Here is an 18,701-nt window from a genome sequence, read left to right as displayed (position 1 = left end):
TCCACAAATTCTGCCTAAATATGTTTTAGTTGGGAGTTCGGTAAAATTACAGGAAATGTGACCAAGGCAACAGGATGACCCAGCTGTAACGGGGTGTTCTGAGGTTTTCTTGGCCCAAGCAGAGGCGACACAACTACAAGTCGGCGCTTCACAGCACCGTGAAACGCACACTGAAGCACACATACAAGCGCAGGACATGTTTATCGACACTTCTACATTATTTAATAACCCAAAAGCAACTGACACGTGTTTATTTGAAGGTACATTCCGCTAACTAGGTCCACCGCGCACCATGCGTCCTGTTTACGTGCCACTGCATACGTGCCCAACGCCAAAAAATCCGGGCGCAAAGCCACAGCACAGAAAGCCCCACGAATACAACGCCGCCACCAACTAAAACTCATTCGCTGTAGCCGCCATAACGAAACAATCCGTTCATGTCTCGAGCACTCGAGGGCGCATCACGCAAAACCTGCAGTCAACGATCCCTCGTAGCCCAAGGAGCAGAGATGCCGAGCCTGACAGGAGTCGACTCATGGCGCTGGGCTGTGCCAGGCGGACGGACACTTCGGGGAGACTGCACCGCACGCATCCTTGTGTGTACCCGCACGGCCTCGCCGCTGTTACCGCCCTCTACACCCGGACCGGCAAATATCGGCGAGCACCCCGGGCCAGGCCGGGGCATGCACACACACTTCTTACATCAAAGAGATGAACGTGCTCGAGTAGAAACAATATCGGATATCAAATGGAAACTGTAGCAGTCATCGCATTCCGATGACTGCTACAGTTTCTACAAACAGTCCAGGCTGCGTCTGCAGTCACTCACCGTAACATACGCTTTCCCGACAGCAACCCCCTTGCACTGCATAGCAAGCGCTGCGGTTTATTACGGCTATCCCGACGGCTTCCCGCACACTGGCTCCGCACGCGCAGTCGGCGCCGCAAGATCTGCTGTAAACTTCACTCCCCGCGCTGGCCGTGAGCCAAACGAGCCGTCAGCAAACATGTGGCCAACTGGATCATGTGCCTGCGCCGCGCGCGGCCTGCAGTGACCCCGCCTGGCGCACACGGCTCTCAGCCGCTCACCCGCGCCGCAGCAAACCCCCCTCCTCGCCCCGCAAGCTTCCACTGCCACAAATTCCTGACAATTACATCCTCCGCAGGCCTCCCCCTTTGGTTTCTCTCGCTCGCAGTCGGACCGCCGAACCGAGCGGAGCCGTTCGTCTCGTTTCCCTCTGCGATATTCACCACCTCGGATTGCCGGTTGCTATGATAGTCCCCCAATGTCTCACACAGCGTCAAATGCACGCGCCTAATACTTGTAAGCTCTTATGTTTGCATGCACGTGCTTACGACTACAAAATTCCGTAAACAAGGCTCCAGAGGATTCAGTGTTCCCACTGAGGATATGTTTCCTGCCCCCAGGCAGCAAACAACAATGCACTGCAGCTCGCACTCCACAACTCAAGTAGCCCCGCATCTCCGTTAACCACGCTCGCCCACGCCGAGTCACCCCATTGCCTGCACTCGCGAACCTCACCAACACCACACCGAGTTGTCCTTTTACACGAATTTGCGAACCACCCCCCGCCCGTTCCTCCCCTGCGTCACGCCAAGGCACTCAATCACACGAACTCGTTGCCCTCCTTCAGTTCTGCTGAAAACCCTTCCCTCAAAGTTAGTAAGCACATCATACACCGTTTCCCGAAGTGCGTCAGTAGTGTCAAGTTGAGACATTTGCATGAATGTATTTGGCAAGCCACAGGGTATTATGTTATATAGCAAAGCGTTCAACAGACACACACACACGTGTCAAGGTGCATGCGGGACCGGCATGATGGTATGCAGGCGTGTGTCACTGGTGGTTGACGGTGGTGAGCAGCTGTTTGAAATGAATGCTTGTGTTTAAATTGAAGCCTTTTACTAACATCGTCACAGGCCTTGGTTCCTGCCATGCTGCACAGTCGACCTGCACAGGCAAAGCCATGGCACAAGCGCAGAGCCAGCGATGCTCGCTGGGCACAGCAAATTAACAAGTTACACTAATTTATACTTGCAATCGCAGTCACCACAAATGCAACACATCTGCTCCATTATAACAGCAATTAAAGGTGTAGCTGCGATTAGCTGATTTGTCAAAATTGCAGGCCATAAACGTGATGCAAGATTTAATCATTTCTATTAGCAGTGTTGTGAATGTAGTGGCCACGAGTGGCTGCAGGGTGCAAATGAAACCATAACAATCAACATGTTCGAATCGATAAACATCGATTCTTACATGCACGAATCGATAAAGGCGAGGTGAGCTTATGAATGTCATCTATGAACCGATGCATCGATCCACCTCCAATATTGATTATGCACATTAGTGTGTCACTTAAAAAAACAGAGCACAATGTGGAATACAACCCACACCAGCAATTAATTTCACCACCCTCTGGCCCCGGTAGGGTAAAACGCGCGCCAATAGGCGGCATCGCGTTACTATACGCCGCCTTGTCAGTGTGACTAGATTTGGAAAACCTAGCTGCAATCACACCCACATCATTGTCCACGGAGGAGTAGTTTCCAGAGCGCCACTGTCTGTCAGCTTGTGAATTCTGATGGAGAGATTCAAATGGCAGAATTACGCTGCACAACAATAGCCACCACCACAATTGCTTCCACAGCACAAAGCGCGCGCGCAAATGCCACACGTCACACAACGCGACTCGGTGTCGCGCAGGCGCCGCGTCGATGTAGGTGGTGACATTCTGCACGCGGGGGGGGGGGGGTATTTGTTCCACCGCTCTTCTCTCTTCTCTCTCCCGCACTGCACCAATCGTGTGCAGGAAAAGATGTCGCAGAAATTCAAATGGCAGGATTGAACATGCCCTATTCTCTATCCCGTCACCAGTCTTGCTAATCAGCCATCTCCCCCCCCTGCCCAAGCCCACTTACTATTCTTACTAATCAATACAAGGGCTTTAATTTGAACAAGTTCTTGAATCCATGTGTTCCTCTGTTTCTCTCTATCAGTGCCCATGTCTCTTGGCATGTTAAACGGCAGGGCAGGTAATGTACATTGATAATAAAAAAAACATTTGACTATTGGCACACTGCTCACTTGCTTTCATTTTTAAATAAAATTTTACAAAAGCACTTAATTCCCCTCTTGTATGTTGTTTTCTTCATTTAATCTCAGTATAATTTATCCATCTTAACAGTTTGACGAATGGGTATACATTTCCATTCATTACTTGGTTTGTGAGTGCTCAGATGACTGCATCCATTTATGCTGAATTAAATGCCTTTTCAAGGTCTAGAAAAACCAGGTATAATAGTAGCCTCGCTGAGACTCAAGCCTCTTTCCGGAGGGTTCTGCATTGGGAAATTAGACCAATTTCAAGAGTACATGGATAACGCTTAGAGCTCTACACAGTTAAGATTCAATAATCTACGTGCTGTAACGCCAACACATCTTCTCCTGGCCACCTTGCAGCCAAACGGAATGATGGGTTTTGTTTTGTAATCGGTGACCAGGCTGCCACCGTCCACTCACTACACTTGGGAACCAGATTTCATCCTGGGTAGCTGAAGCTCGGATTGGAACCGGGGCCCGCGGAGGCTGCAGTGCTCAGATCTGGCACGATCTGGCATGATCCGGCACGATCTGGCATGATCTGGCATGATCCGGCATGATTTGCCCGAGCCGCATGGCCACCTGCTGGGCTAGCAAAGCAACTGCATTCACGAGCCACTCCCTGGGGACAGTGGTTTTGGACCCTCACCGAGTGGGAGGGGAGGCAGAGATTGCCATAACCCCGCAAGTATAACAAGCCCCCGGCTTTTCCACCCCCAAAAGCCCGTGTATCGTGCGTGCCACCCAGCCGCCGCTCACCGTGCCCTTGCCCTTGCGCCGACAGTTGCTTCTCCGCACAAGGTTCTTGTAGTTGATGTTCTTCTTAGACAGGTAGTAGAAAAGTACGCAGTCCGAGACGCTCTGAGAGGGGACGGCAGGCGCGCTCGTCACTCACAAGCAACCGGTGACAGTAAACTAGGCAGGCTCTACCGCTGCACTACATGCACTAAGCGTCGATAATAAGGCAACGTAAACACCGGCCAGGCCACGTTCTCAGCTCATTTGAGTTGGTGGTCACGTGACATGCATGCAGGGCAGCATAGATGTCATGTCTTCCTCCGGTTTGCGGGCACATCTGTGTGATGTTGTGACTGCTATTTCAATAACCGATCTGCTTACCTTTCTATCCAGGTACGAGGCTATGAGGGCAAAATTCTTCGGATGCTGAATGAACCTATATTCGGAAAGAAAAAACGAGACGAAAAAAATCAACATTACCCAGCAAAGCATGTAACCTCAATCGAAGGTTATGACTCATTGTCGCCATGGTGCCAAGGTGCCAGAAGCGAGGGGCACTTGCTTCTCTTTGAAGAGCTCTTTCTCATGGTCGGACCACACGTTGAGGAGCTGCCGGTCGCGGTACAGCTTCACGGGGTCCTCAATGAGGCCGTTATGGTTGATGAACTTGACACGCCGCTGCTCCGTGTCGTACAGCATGGGAGGGATCACCGCCAGCTGGCGCATCTGCTTCTCGTTGTTCTAGACGAGCACGCACGCCGGACACGCGCACCGTCGCTTACTAAGCGCTGTTCACCAAGACACGTGCTAACTACTACGACACATGCCGGCCCCCCAATAGCGACGTGTTACGATTATAATAAGTCACTATTTGAACACCTTTGTCTATTTTTACTGGATCAATTGCAGTCCCCAAAAATTGCAATTTCCTTTCATGATGACCAATGCAGCCAGCAGTCTCACCTGTCCTGCATGGTCAAGATTCACAACCTGTATGTGCATTTGCTCATTCTCCTCTGCTGCCTCCGCAGTCAGGAAGTCCCTTGCCACATGTGCTGTCAACTTCCCACCCCGGTTCAGTCCAAGCTGAAGACCTTCCTTGTTTCCTATGACTGCCTCTCTCTGTAAGATGGAAATGCCCCCTATCTACTGCCCAGTGTCTGGAGAAACGGTCCAATAGGACACCAAAAAACTGCATTCCATCGGTCTGCTCGGTGTTGCACTATCGCACACTGGGGGCTTGCTTCGAATGTTCGCTCATGAGGTTGTGGGTGGGTCTGCTTTGAGAAGCAAACATTTCACGGAATGTGGACTGTTGTTTCCGTGGTCGAGATTAAATCCCGGAGGTTCCTTAAGCGTCAGTGTTTCTGGATATCGGTGTTCACTCAATTCCGTCGCCAATTCTCTGAGGTCATGCACGGTGCTGTGTGCGACTCGCCAGTTTGGGTCCCCTGTGTGCGTGCGTGCATGTTGAGCGCAGCGCGACAGGATGGTTACCTCTTGCTCTGACAGCCCGTCTATAATCTCGGCCATCTCGTGCTCACTCCGGGCCACCGTCGCAGGCAAACCCGAACCCCTCTGGCCGACCCTGTGCAGAATCCCACGCACACCACCGGCACGGCTCGTCACGCGCCCGCCACGCCGACAACTTCCAACGCATTCCCTTTCTCGTGCCAGCGCTCAGAACAATAGCATGTGCTGCAAACAATATCTTTCAACACACCCCGAAAATAAAGAATGCAACAAATGTGTTTCTGCGAGTATGCATGCGTGTGTACGTGCACATACGTACGTAACGTAACAGCGTGTGAACGTGTGTGTGTGGCTCCGCTGCGCTGCCCCTGACCTCTGGAAGCGCTCCTGCTGCTCGCGCTGTTTGCGGATCTCGGGGAACTGCTTCTCGTAATACTCGCGCGTCTTCGCCTCCTTGGCACGCCGCCGCGGGTTATTCTCGATGCGTTCCACCTTCTTCTCCCAGTCCTCCATAAGCTCGTCGTATCTCTTGCACAGCTCCTGCTCCTGAGGGCGCGCATTGCGCACACACACCGCGGCCCGCGGCCCAGCGGTCGCTCCCGGTTTAGCGCATTGGATGCAGGTACCGATGACCCCGGGGCCACGGCCAGTGACCTCTAAACAAGCTAAGTTTCTGCGACCACCGGGAAAGCGAACCGGCCAAGTGTGATCGGCCGAGGTTCCCACCAGAGCCTTACCGGGCCAAACCAGCACCAACCGGGCCGCGCGGCTCCCTTAGCAAGGGCAGCCTTGCGCTTTCATCCAGGGCACTCTAGGAACCAGCGGTGTCTCCGGCGGGTCAATGTGAAAGAGAGACGCGTGGTCAATGGCGTTTCTCACTTAGGTCACCAATTTTGTAAAAAAAAAAAACAGCAGGAAATAGTAATGTTTGTTTTAGCTTGGGACAGTAAACCTAACCCAGGCATACATTACTTAAACCTTGTTAAAAGAAACGGACCATTTCCCTTTAACTGGAGGGGAGGGGGTAGGGAGACTGGAGGAGGCGCCACACAGGTATGAAAGCATCAAGACAAGAATATAATTGAGCAGGGCCATTCAAACAATGCTCCAGCAATGCTCAGGTGCGAGGCAGACAGGCCACAGCATAGGTTTAGTTGAGGGCCACGCGCAGCCCCCAACTCAAACCGACAGCGAAGGTGTAAGATACGCCGACACACGGGGTACACGCGTGACATCGTGGTGTCCGACAATCACGAGAATCCGTGCCGTCGTTTGCACGACTCACCCTCTGCTTTCGTGCGTGGTTCCTCCTCTTGAAGTACAGGATGAGCTTCTTTCTCATTATCTGATTTCTGGAACGGAAAGACGAGGCATTGTCGCACACGTCTCCTTCAGCTACAGAGTGCGGTCACCGCACGGCCTCCTCGTCTCGTTGCGCTCATTCGTGCAGCACGTGCCCCCGTGGGCGACACGGAAAAACAACTGCTGTGAGTCACCGAGCGCTCAACGCGACTGGAAGCCTGCGTCCCCCCACACGTCAGCTGCCTCTACAAACCCACATTAGTCTATTTACAAAATTTTCGGAAACAGAAAAAACAATTATTAATAATGTCTTTCAAGCGTTTTCAAATCCAAAAATTACATTATCCCCACCATCCTTGACCCACATTTTCACAGTGGGGATTCAATAGGGACTAATCTCATTATCATTCATACAACAATATCCTGCAGAGATTACACACGCTGCTCAGAGATCAAACAATGAAACGGTCCAGCAGTCCAGCCCTTAAAACGATACACAAAAGCACGCAAACACACGTACACATATACAACAACCGCTCGCCACGAAGTGAAGGCATCATGGCGTTTGTGCCGTGCTAGGTGCACACAGAACCACACACAAACACATACACAAAAACCCACACACAACCATACGCAACAACAAAGATCCCCCGTATAGCCTTAACAGACGTTTGGGGCAAGTGCTGTTCGCAAGAATCTATGAAGGCCAGCATAGTACGCGAGGGGGCCGGTGGTCAGCACCATGCTACACTGCCTTCGATGTTTGCACATAGCAACAGGTACATATTAAAGGCCGAGTCGATATAAGGGAGGCCTTGGAGCCGTTCAGATAATAGTCAATAGTGTTGGCTGTGAGCGGGAATTGAACTTGGGTCGCTGAGTTCATAGCGCAGCGCACTAACCACTACATATCGCTCCCACACAAAAATACATGCACACACATGCGTACACATGTACCCATGCCCATACAAAAAAAAATATCCCCCGTATAGCCTGAACAGACTGTTGGAGCAAGTGCTGTTAGCAAGAACCTATGAAGGCCGGCATGGCACACGAGGGGGTGGATGGCCAGCACCACACCCGGCCGCCTTTGTCTCCCCAGTGGCGATTATTTTTACACACCGCAACAGGTACTCATTAGAGGCTGAGTCGACCTAGGGGAGGCCCAAGACCGGTTCAGATAATCGTCACTGGTGTTGTCCATTGAGCAGAAATCGAACTCGGGTCGCCAGGTTCATAGCGCAGCGCGCTAACCACTACACCACCGCTCTCCACCATATGCACACACACACAGAGTACAAGAACCCACAACTGGATGCAGCAGCATTCACGATTCATGAAACGGTTTGTGTCCTGTGCCTGTTCTCAAGCTCGGCACCAAAGTCAGCGCTGCCAACTCACGGGGCCGCTTACGTTTTGATGTTTTCATGGTAGACCACGGTATCCGACGGTTGGTTGTATAGGGGCTGCACGAAGAAAACCGGGCGTGCGTATTAGTTTCAACAGTCACCCTATAATACAGGTTTTTTTGGGTTAGATCGCGTAAATATAAATGTGTCGTTAAACCCGCCACCACCCGATTGCAATGCAGGGAATTGAATATTTAACCTTGATTTGAAAAATGATTTAGGCTTGCAACACTTTCTATTCCTCACGTGCAAAGCATTTTTGTTTATTGTTTGAATATTATTTCTTCATTGCCGTACTTTGTTTTACTTGACTTGCTTTTGTAATTTTGGTGACCTAGGTGATGCGTGCAAATGACTCTCCTCGGTTATCACCTATTTAAACAAAACTCACTTCAAACATGAAGGAGGGAGCAGGAGCCAGAGCGCGATGGACTGGGATTACGGCTCACCACCCGCATTCCGCCCGGCGCTAATGAGGCTTCTCAACAAAAACGCAAGCATCTCGGGGACTACTTATTACAGCTGCCTTCGCTCTCACTGGCCCAATCGATCATCTTATCGATCATCTTATTACAGGAGCCTGTAATAAGATGGTCGATGCAAGGAAGAAACTATGTTCCCAGCAACAGATCACGCAGGTGGTAGAATCACGGAGCGTGTGGCGGTTCCTCCCTGCTATCCAAACACGAGCTCCACCACACTCAGATCGCACAAAACACGGCTCTCGTGTTTGATGTTTGATGAAATCTCTGGGCACGAGTGTGCGTTGTGAAACGGTCACATCTGGCCGCGCCGAAACCCAGCGACGGCGGGATAAAACTCGCGGCATTGTGAATGGCGCGTCCACCTTTCATTCCTCAGGATCAAGGGGACAGCGGCTTCCCGCGCAAGAGACGCCGCGCGCTTACCAGCTCGAGCTTCGGTCCCAGGCCCTCAAGGATCTTGTGAGCAGCTTCTGCCTTTTTCTGCAAATGAAACAATGTGCAGCGGTATCAGCACAAAAGTCAACTGCGCATCGCTTTACACAATCATCGATTATTTAACAGCAAACACACCCCACTCCCCCCCCCACTGGTTTTTCCTGCAAAAATACCGTCAACTTATTTTCACAATTTTTTTTTTATCTCCAACCGCTGCTCCTCAGTAAACTGTGCTCGTCGCAAACTCTTCTCTTGCTTTAACCGCAGTCCATGTATTTGTAGGTGACCGTCTCGCAAAACCGAACCGGCGCCCGCTCGCTCCTGCAGCTCGAGTGCGTCGCGGAATGGCGGCTAAGTAACCTCGCCTGCTGGATGCCCAGCTTTAATGAAAGGTTTCCTGGAAATAACATTTTCTGCGGTGTTTTGCACACTCCGGTGACATTGCTGACTGAGCCCAGGCATGAGTGCTGCGCCGGCAACGAGTGGGAGACGATCGGATGGGGAGGTTAGTAGGGGGGTGGCGGTTGTCGGTTGTAATTGTGAGGGTAACCCTGGTCACGAGCATCAGAGAATTGTTAACGTCACCTCACAGCGGGGTTCTTCTCTACACAAGCAATCCACTGCCACTCATGCATGTGTAATACAGCCTGTAGCGGCTCTGGTAAACACACCCATGTTTGTAAACATCGCCTGGGTTTGTAAATGTTGGGGGATGCAGTAGCAGCCGCGGCAACAGTTAACCACGACCAGTGGATGAAGGTTGCGGTGTGCAAATGACATGATTCACGGTTCCCCCATGAGTTCTAAGACCCGCGCTTAAACCCGGTGGATCGATCATGGCTAATTACGAGATTGTTCTATACACAAGTAATAGCCCATTCCACAGCCACGATTCACATCAAGAATAATTATAATTTATTCTGTTTTACCATTCCTATAAATATAGCTCCTCTAGTGGTTGCAAGGGTCACTTCATTTCACTAAATATATATAAACGCACAAGAAGCAATTGTTACGATTTTATGCATGCACTGTGAACGTACAAAGTATCCATTTAACCTACAAATAATGCATCGCTTTGTGCCCTCTGCCTATCCACTAGAGGCGCCAAATTCGCGAAAAGGCTGAAAACGAGTCACGACTCTGCATTGTGACGATTCTGGGCGGTCGCGCAAAGCCCTCCCCACTGCTCGCCAAGATGCACACACCAAGGTCACATGCTGACGGAGCCACGAGTGGGTAACACTCTTCCCAGCGCCGCTAAAAATATCACACTAGGATTGGTTTGTGCAGCCGAGCCAGCGGCAGTGCCGGCCAGCCGGTCGCCCAGGGCCCAACGCTCACTCTGCAAGCTCCGCGCAAACCCAAAGCACTCCCACTGAGGCGCACACTTAATCATTCCACATCGACGGCCAACTCCTAGTACAGACCACCACAAACAAGTGAAACTCTCTCTACTCATTTGATTGTAAAAGCAGGAAGTCGAGATGATTTTAATTAACATAGAAAAAGACAATACTGATTCAGGGCAGCTTAATGAAATTTTAGAAAATGGTCGCCCGAGGTGAATATTGGGAAGTTGCCTCGGTTTAAAATGAAAACGTTGCGCATCACGAGCAGCAGCTGGTGAATCAAGAACTCACAAATAAAGCCAAAATCGGAAAAATGTGAACCACCCACAGGCATAATTGCAGTGAACACACATCCACACACGCCACAGTAACCATGGCAACATGGCACTCACCATGCTGGTCACACACCGAACAGCTCACATACCCACACTGCCACGCCACTCACAGACCCCACAATACTCACACACCACATTGCTCACACACACTACTTACACCACACACAACTCACACTAACACTCACGTATTACACCACACGCACCGCACCACTCACAAAAAATACGTCTCACACACCACATCACTCGCACCACAGTGCTGAAACCACACAGCACGTCAGTGCTCGCACAATGGACTACTCACTCACACACACAGCACCGATCACCGACTCCACACCACAAAGCTCACACACGGCAACACTGACACAGCATGCGGCTCACACACGATACAACACGACGATTGTACAACACGGCTGACGCGCACCACTGCTCACGCACACGACAGCTCGAACATGACAGCTCACGTACACAGCAGTGGTTGCACTGTGTGGGTCAAACACAATACAACATTCTAGATTTGAAGTTTTCGTGACTGCAAGGATCCATACGCTTTGGTTCTTTCGGTAAAGTCACGTAGATGAAAAAAAATACTAATCACTACAGTAATTTTGCTGTGGCTGTTCCACCTGATGACAGAAGCTTGTGTTGCCTCCGAAACATGGTGATTTAATTTAGTTATTTTAATTTATTTATTATTATTATTTTTCATCTACGTGACTTTACTGAAAGAACCAAAGAGTACAATACAACATAAAATAATAACGCTGACAATGGGAGGCACCTCCGTGTAAAAAAGACACATCTGCAGTAATGTACGACGTTGTTTTCTATAACACTTGGTGCAATTAAATTGGGGGGAAAATAATCACCCACTGGTGTCTACAACTGGCTGGTGGTGTAAGCAGAGGGCACAACGCGTGAATTACAACTGCCCCACCACGGCCTGTCCATTAAATTCCAAACACTTTCAGACAAATCACCCTGAGCAATGTGCACAGGGTCACCTTTTCAATCAGCACTCGGCTACAAGCGAGAGCCCAGTGAGTGAAAGCTACAAGTCGCAGATAATGAGCCACGGAAACACACAGCAGTTGCTCACAGTAACTCGATTCATACCGGAGCATCTACACAGGTTTTACCAGCATCAAAAAGTCCTTTTTGCCACACCACAGGGACACACGTACAGGCAAGACACGACACTCAGAGCTGGCACACAATGCGTTTGCAACGCGGACGGTGACATGAACCAGCAGTAGCGCGGTCGCAAAGGTTCCGGTGTAGTAACCGCACAAATGCGCAGTCTGCTTCAGAGTGGCCATCAAAGATCCCATGGCAACATTCGAAACGATGTGGCCATTATGTATGCCACAAATTACTCAACTGGGATCACAAGATTGAACAAGGGCTGGGAAACAATGACACATACGGCTGGGAGAAAAGTGATTTGTACCTTTTGTCTCATTCGTAGCATTTCAACCGTTTAATTTGTACTGCCGGTACCACACCTCCGATTAGCATGGTCGGCTACGTACGGTGCGAAAAAAGTTCAACATACACACATGTGCGTCGCCAGTCTTGTTCGTACCGTCTATATCGTTTAACAATGTCTCATTTGTCCGAAACATGAATTAGCCTTCAGTAAAATAAAGTGCATAGAGAATGCATTTTTAGGGGCAGAAAGACAACTGTGCCATGAACCAAACACCGACTGCTTTGCATACGTACCACTCAATCCACGCGCCCTGAGCATGAACATCAATCTAAGCGTCGAACAAGCGAATGCGGGAGAATGATCGACGAGTCCCCGAGCAGAGGCCGTGTCCGAACGTTTTACGTACGCGGTTCTCGTCGTAGATGATCTGCACGATGCTGCGGTGCTTCGACTCCATGGGCGGAGGAGACACGGGCTTCTCCGGCTCGGGAGACTTTGCCGCCTCCTCCTCCAGCTGTTGCTGTGATCCACACACGCGCCCAGGACACGCACACAAGTCGCCGATTACTTATATAAACAGTAAAATTATCAAAAGTCGCTATGTTTCGCAGACATAGCCTGCAGTCGCTTCCCAATAGGGAGCGATGTTACTATCTGTAATAGAAATCGAGTAAATTGTGGGTAATGTTTAGAATTTGGTGAATTTGGACCGTGTCGACGGTCCACAATGGCCTACTTCGAATTACGTCACGGGATCTTTAACGTCCACTGTCAAGCAAACGGCGCGTGTTATGGTTAATACACCGGCAGTAATAACAGGTAAAGCCTACGGAATCAAACTGCAAACCTCCACAACAAACACGCGAGATTGCATATTACGTTTTAAGATTTGTTTTCAGTCTTTTGCTATCGGCATCAAATCACGAGATAAATAATCCATTTTCATCTCTCGCAGAGCAGTGCAACCATCCTCCATGTTGCAGCCCACAGAAGCAGACATCGAAGTGCTACTTCTGAAACTGCTAATGAGGATATATAGGCCTGCTAAGTGCCTATGGTGACATCCTCTCGGGGGTCATCATATTACAACAGTGTGGTTCACTTCTCACAGTGAGAATTCCACATGTAAACATGACAATGCACACAACGGGAATATAACTGGGAGAAAAAAACATAGAGGCTAGGAGCTTGCATTGCCCATTATAGTGATGCCCGGCAGTGGTGTGGTTGGCATGGGATGGGATGGAGCTCCGTATCCAATTGTCTCCTCTTCGTAGGCTGGCACCTAGGTCCTCTCGGGCCGTGGATGCCACTGCAGTTGCATTTCCGGCACACTCACGAGCTGCGTCACCAGTGCCCAGCGCATGTCGGGTTTACCGTGCGACGGCACGGCTTCCCGCGCCGTCTCCTCTCGCCCACGCACCTGCTTCTTGCGCAGCTTGGCGATCTGCTGCTCCACCTTGGCGATCTCGCGGTCCACGCGGTCCATGCTCTGCAGCAGCTCTTCCTTGGACAGCTTGGACGGAGAAGTGTCCGCGTCCTCCGTGAGTGCCATCGGGACTGCTGGCGGAGACACCGGCTCAACTTTCCCGGTGAACAGCGCCTCCTGACGGAAGAGCAAGGGGAAGGTGGGAACAAGACATTGCGCGCACCGTCCAGGTCAGGTTCCGCACTGGCACAGACGGTAACTGCTCCTGCGGCATTAGCAGTAACGAGGTGTATGCACAGTAGTAAGGAATTCATTTATCAATTAACATTTTCCAGGAAGCAGGAAGACTTAGAGTAGGTGGCTCGTGACCGAGTAGCCACAGCGAGACTTATACTGGATGCGGTATGGCAGATGCAGATTTTTTCTGGGTCGTTGATGTGGACAAACCCAGATGACATCGAGCCCTGGCAGAATGTCAGTAGGGGTTCGCCCCCGTACCGTATCCAGGAGAATCAATTTAATGGGTGAAGCGTTGCTACATGCGTCACGTTATAAAATAAATAATAACCATCTCTGATTTGTTTCACTCCGCACAATACTCCTGTGGTTCAACGTGTTGGACACGTCACCATGTGCTCCACTGCAAACAAAAAACTAGAACGTTACGGATTTTTATTTTGTTTAAGTTTTAAATTATATTTTTAATTAATTTGAGTTTAATCAGTCTTGTCTTGCGAGCACCGGTGTCGATCACCCAAACTCGCCGGCTTTGTAGCTTCAGGCTCCACTGCTTGATGAAGACCTCCCCCAAGCCGTGTCAGTTATGGGGATTGATTGACCATACTTCACCACACTGGTCAGTGTGGGTGGTTGATGGTCAATATATGTATATGTTACACATTGCCCACCCTTTTAGAATCCACTGCTAGATGAAGAATACCCATGGCCATGTGCCATTGGGGCACAATACAGCAATGTATTTTGCTGGAGTGCCCTCTACTGCTAACTACGTAGCCCACAGCCCAGAACAACCTCAAGGCAAGAGCCGAGCAGCGACCTTTATCCTCATCACTGTCAATTACCAACTGCGGCACTGGCGGAGCCAGTGGGGGGGGGGGGTAATAAATCGGCATTTTGTGACCCCCACTGCCACTGTGTAGCATATTATTACGTGCCAGGGACTCTATGAGATGAAAGAACAATAGTCTGAGTCCATAATTGGAAATAAGTAACGACAAAGCAGTTATAAGTGACTCAGAATTGTGCGCAATTGCGTATACAGTACACGACTTCCCTGAAGGCATTCACCTTCAGCGAGCGCGATGCTGATCACACACTGTTCGAATTAGACCCTCGATCGATGGCTGCGCCATCGCCGCACACGCGTCGAATAAAAAGCAAGGGACAAGTCCTTACTCACTAACAACTCCTATCATTTTTCATTGCTGGAGAGGTTGCCCCCCCTACCTGAAAATCCTGGTTCCGCCATTGAACTGCAGCATCAGCGACTGGCAGCAGAAGCGGTTTTTAAATTGCCAAAGGAAGCAATGACTATCATCTTCATCCATCGTCGTTATCACAACCACCCATATCATCATCATACATTTTTATTATCTGCAGATAACCATGGATGAGATTCATTTAGTGCCATGCTATCCACAGCCTTGCTCTGCAGACCGTCCATAACGATAAGATTTTGGTATCATTACAAGAGTCCTTCCCTTATTTGCAAAATCTCAGTTAAGGGAAATAAACGTGGATCGGACACATCTGGCAGATGTTTGGAATCGCAGATAATAAAACCACAAGAGTTGTTTCATTATGTACAGTATTTGTCCTCTTTTAACTGATGAATCATGCTTTTACTGGGATATTAGGAACATACGTGGGGCATGGCTGCTTCACATCAAAAGTACTGGCACATTATTCTAATTTTCCCCAAAAGCAACTCTGAATGACACTGATACGTTGTGATATTCCACCAAAAGGCAGGTTCACGAGAAGTCAGATGAATTTCACAAGATCAAAAGAACCACACTGGGGGATTTTCTTTAGCAGTAATATCCAGCAGTCTTGGAAAATTTTAACTTAAAAAAGTTGACGATTCAAAACTGTCTGTGTCGAATTTCGTTCTAAAAGTTTAAAACCGGGTGACATCACATGCTGCACGTTTCAATATTTTATGTGCACCCGGCACCTCTGAATTTAGAAAATTTACATTTCAGTCATCAGCGCAATTTCTCTGTTGTGAACATTTCAGAGAAATTACAAAAATACCCCAACGGCGAAAGAGACGACGACATTAAAGAGCACAGAGCTAACCACTGGAAGTCCAGCGAGTAGCACGTTGCGACGTGATTACTTCTCAAAGTGAGCCTCACCGCTCCTTACAGCTAAAGGTATCTCCCTACAACCGGTGTGGGGAATCTATGGTCCATGGGCCAAAAAAGACCCTCAACCTCACTTGTCACATGAGGCCTACAACATTTAAATAGGTCTCGAACGAAATTTATCAATTACTGCATCTTTGCCGCACAAATCTGGTACAAGGAGAGGAATATTTTAACCTAGCAACATTGCGTTTATAACATATGCACGCTAAATCACCTGTAAGGGTGAGGCCTAATTATTTTTCACGTTATTTTAAATAATGATAAGCTGTGCCTTCATGCAAGGCCCACAAAGGTATGTGAAAGCCCTATTCGGCCCTCAGTCAGAAAAAGGTTCCCAGGCCCTGCCCTACATGGCTGGATTTAAGATTTGAAAGGCCTCTATGCCCCCGCAACCTCGGGCGCAAGACAACCCTCGCTTGTCGGTACTCTCGGTTTCCCCGCACGCCTCGATAAGTGCCCCTCACCTTCCTGACGACGCTGGTGGCCGTGCCGTCGAGCGCAGGCTGCGTCGGGGGCAGCAGCGTGCTGCGCTGCATGGCCGCCTCCAGGCCTTGCGGCTGCTCCAGCCGAGGCCTCTTCATGTCGAGGTTGTCGGTGTCCTGCACAGTGGCGGCCGGGCCAGCATAGGGAGGCCTGCCGCTGCAAAAAACAAAGACAAAGATCCCCCGTATGGCCTTAACAGACTGTTGGGGCAAGTGCTGTTCGCGAGCACCTATGAATGCCAGCATGGCACACGAGGGGGTGGGTGACCAGAACCACACCCGACCGCCTTTGTCTCCCCAGTGGCGATGTTTACACACCACACCACATGTAACATGAGCATCATCAAGATGATGAAACAGCGGCAAATACCAGAATACATTCACTTTCCCGTGAGTCCATCCATAGGAAAGTAGAGGGACGAATGATTGAAAGCGTGCCAACAAGACATGCAGCCTCCAGCAATGCCAGACCTATTCATGTGGTGAATCATTAAAATGTCACATTTGAGTATCATCAAGTGAAGAATTGATTCTGTTTCGTCTTGTTTATCCTGTCCCCATTTGACCCGTCTTCATTGTTGTGCCACATTCATTTTGCTATCCTAATGCAGGGTTCCTTACTATATTTGTTGGCGGGCCACATAATAACATCACGTGGCCCGTCTGCTGGAAGGTCACGTGACATCATGTGTAACATGGACAGATGTTATGAAGTCACATGGTCGCAACATCTGTACACGTGATTTCCAGGTCTGTCCTCTCCCTCTTCTGTTTAACTCACTCGTCTTCATGGCTTCTCTGCAGCTCTCTCATTTCCATCTCGTTTACCTCCCATTTCCAAAATTAATATTAATGTTTCTGCGAGCCGTATCTCTCAGCAAACTATAGCTCAGCGGGCGAATCCCAAAGCCCTCCTTCAAAGGCCACATCTGGCTCACAGGGTGCCAGCTGCAGAACCCTGTCCTTACAGTAACAAAAGCATGTCATTTGCACAAATGAATCAATTCTCACACGCGCGATTCAATACAAGTATCATGACCAGGGCCATCGAGACATATTTGGGGCCAGTTATGGTATAATGTTGGCCAGGGGCCCCCAAACCCTTTCCATCCGATATCGCCATAATTAACTTGTATTTAACAGTCTTATACTCAATTATTCACCACATTCATTTGCTCTTTGTTCATCAGGTGCATTCGTTCATTGGGAAAACAATCTCAGGTCGATGCCTGTGCGTTGTTTACACTGATGCAGTATTTATGCACCAAATTATCACATGATAGAAAAAAAAAATTTCTGGTAATTTTTGGGAGCCTCCCTGAGCTTGGGTCCCCCAGTACAGATGCACCCCCTTTGAAAGATTGTTTTGCCCCCCCCCCACCTCTCCGCCCCACCAAGCCCCCGCACCTCTCTCCGCTCGGTTGGTACTCCGTGAGGAGGGACGGCCGCCGTCTCTGTTGTGGCGAGCCGAAATCCTGAGCGTGCACCCGGTAATCAGCAGCGCTGTACTCCTGTACGTGCGTAGCACAGACGCAGAGAACAAGAGGCGTACATGCACGGTAGCGTAGTGTCATCATGGCAACATACATCTCCTCACCCGTCAACAACAACAAACACATGTAGAAGGTGACAAAATATCGCGTACAGCTTCACTAAAGTGCCACACATGAGAACACTTCTCTCTCCGCATGACTGGATGAATAGCAACTTATAAGCCTCCGTCCCAATCAGTTGCTCAGTAAAAGTGCTTCCATTGATAGGCAGACAGCTTCAATGCCTCGGATACACTTTTAAAGTTCCCAGTGGTTCACGGCGGTGAGGTTAACGGGCTGATCTGTATTCGCACAATCGCGCGCTGGGCACGATCTGCAGGCGAGGATGCCGAAACGTGGCGACAAGCCGAAAAACGCAGGAGGAACGGGGGGGTGGGGGAAAGGGAAGGGCGACACTGCCCGCGCGAGGTCACACACCTGTGGCTGCCGCGTTGTCTGGTATCCATACTGGAGGGAGGCGGTGGGGTAGCGTCCGGGCTCAGCGGCGAAGCCAGCTTGCGACGGAGGAAAAGCCGAGCCCGACATGACTGCTGGGAAAGCGCCTTGTACCGGGGCCGTGCCGGGGGTGGGGGTAGTGGGCCGGGTGCTCGCACGCTCAGCCACCAAGTCCAGGTGGCCAAAGGTGTTTGCACGAGAGCCCACCCCCCCTATGCGCACGGCGAAGCAGCTCACCACCCGCTCCTCCTCCTCTGTGGTGGCACCTGGGGGGGGAGCAATACAACCGCACAGGACCCATGAGTGGTGTATATTTGTGCCATTCTC

At 50.1% G+C, this 18,701-nt stretch overlaps 1 protein-coding gene across 10 annotated transcripts in view; it reads right to left on the bottom strand.

Moving 5' to 3' along the window:
- The window catches only part of LOC144730905 (nuclear receptor corepressor 1-like), a 65,671-nt gene that overhangs the window by 33,087 nt on the left and 13,883 nt on the right, over positions 1–18,701 (bottom strand). For 2 of the 10 annotated variants that reach the window (XM_078611746.1, XM_078611752.1), the window contains exons 2-16: positions 18,357–18,640; positions 17,794–17,897; positions 16,369–16,543; positions 13,506–13,688; positions 12,489–12,602; positions 8,955–9,011; positions 8,051–8,103; positions 6,621–6,687; positions 5,709–5,881; positions 5,360–5,450; positions 4,425–4,603; positions 4,244–4,298; positions 3,884–3,985; positions 2,547–2,603; positions 1,932–2,018 (exon numbers count right to left, since the gene is read on the bottom strand). In XM_078611746.1, the coding sequence (XP_078467872.1) occupies positions 1,932–2,018; positions 2,547–2,603; positions 3,884–3,985; positions 4,244–4,298; positions 4,425–4,603; positions 5,360–5,450; positions 5,709–5,881; positions 6,621–6,687; positions 8,051–8,103; positions 8,955–9,011; positions 12,489–12,602; positions 13,506–13,688; positions 16,369–16,543; positions 17,794–17,897; positions 18,357–18,464 (1,605 nt within the window). In that variant the 5' untranslated portion in view covers positions 18,465–18,640. Of the gene's footprint in view, positions 1–1,931; positions 2,019–2,546; positions 2,604–3,883; positions 3,986–4,243; positions 4,299–4,424; positions 4,604–5,359; positions 5,451–5,654; positions 5,882–6,620; positions 6,688–8,050; positions 8,104–8,954; positions 9,012–12,488; positions 12,603–13,505; positions 13,689–16,368; positions 16,544–17,793; positions 17,898–18,356; positions 18,641–18,701 lie in introns of all 10 variants that reach the window. The other 8 variants (XM_078611748.1, XM_078611749.1, XM_078611750.1 and 5 more) reach the window with 6 other exon arrangements.

This window comes from Lampetra planeri, chromosome 37 (genome assembly GCF_965212315.1).
Source record: "Lampetra planeri chromosome 37, kcLamPlan1.2.h2, whole genome shotgun sequence".
In the NCBI taxonomy this organism is placed as follows: domain Eukaryota; kingdom Metazoa; phylum Chordata; class Hyperoartia; order Petromyzontiformes; family Petromyzontidae; genus Lampetra; species Lampetra planeri.
Note: the sequence above shows the minus strand (reverse complement) of the source record. Positions and strands in the feature narration are given on the sequence as shown.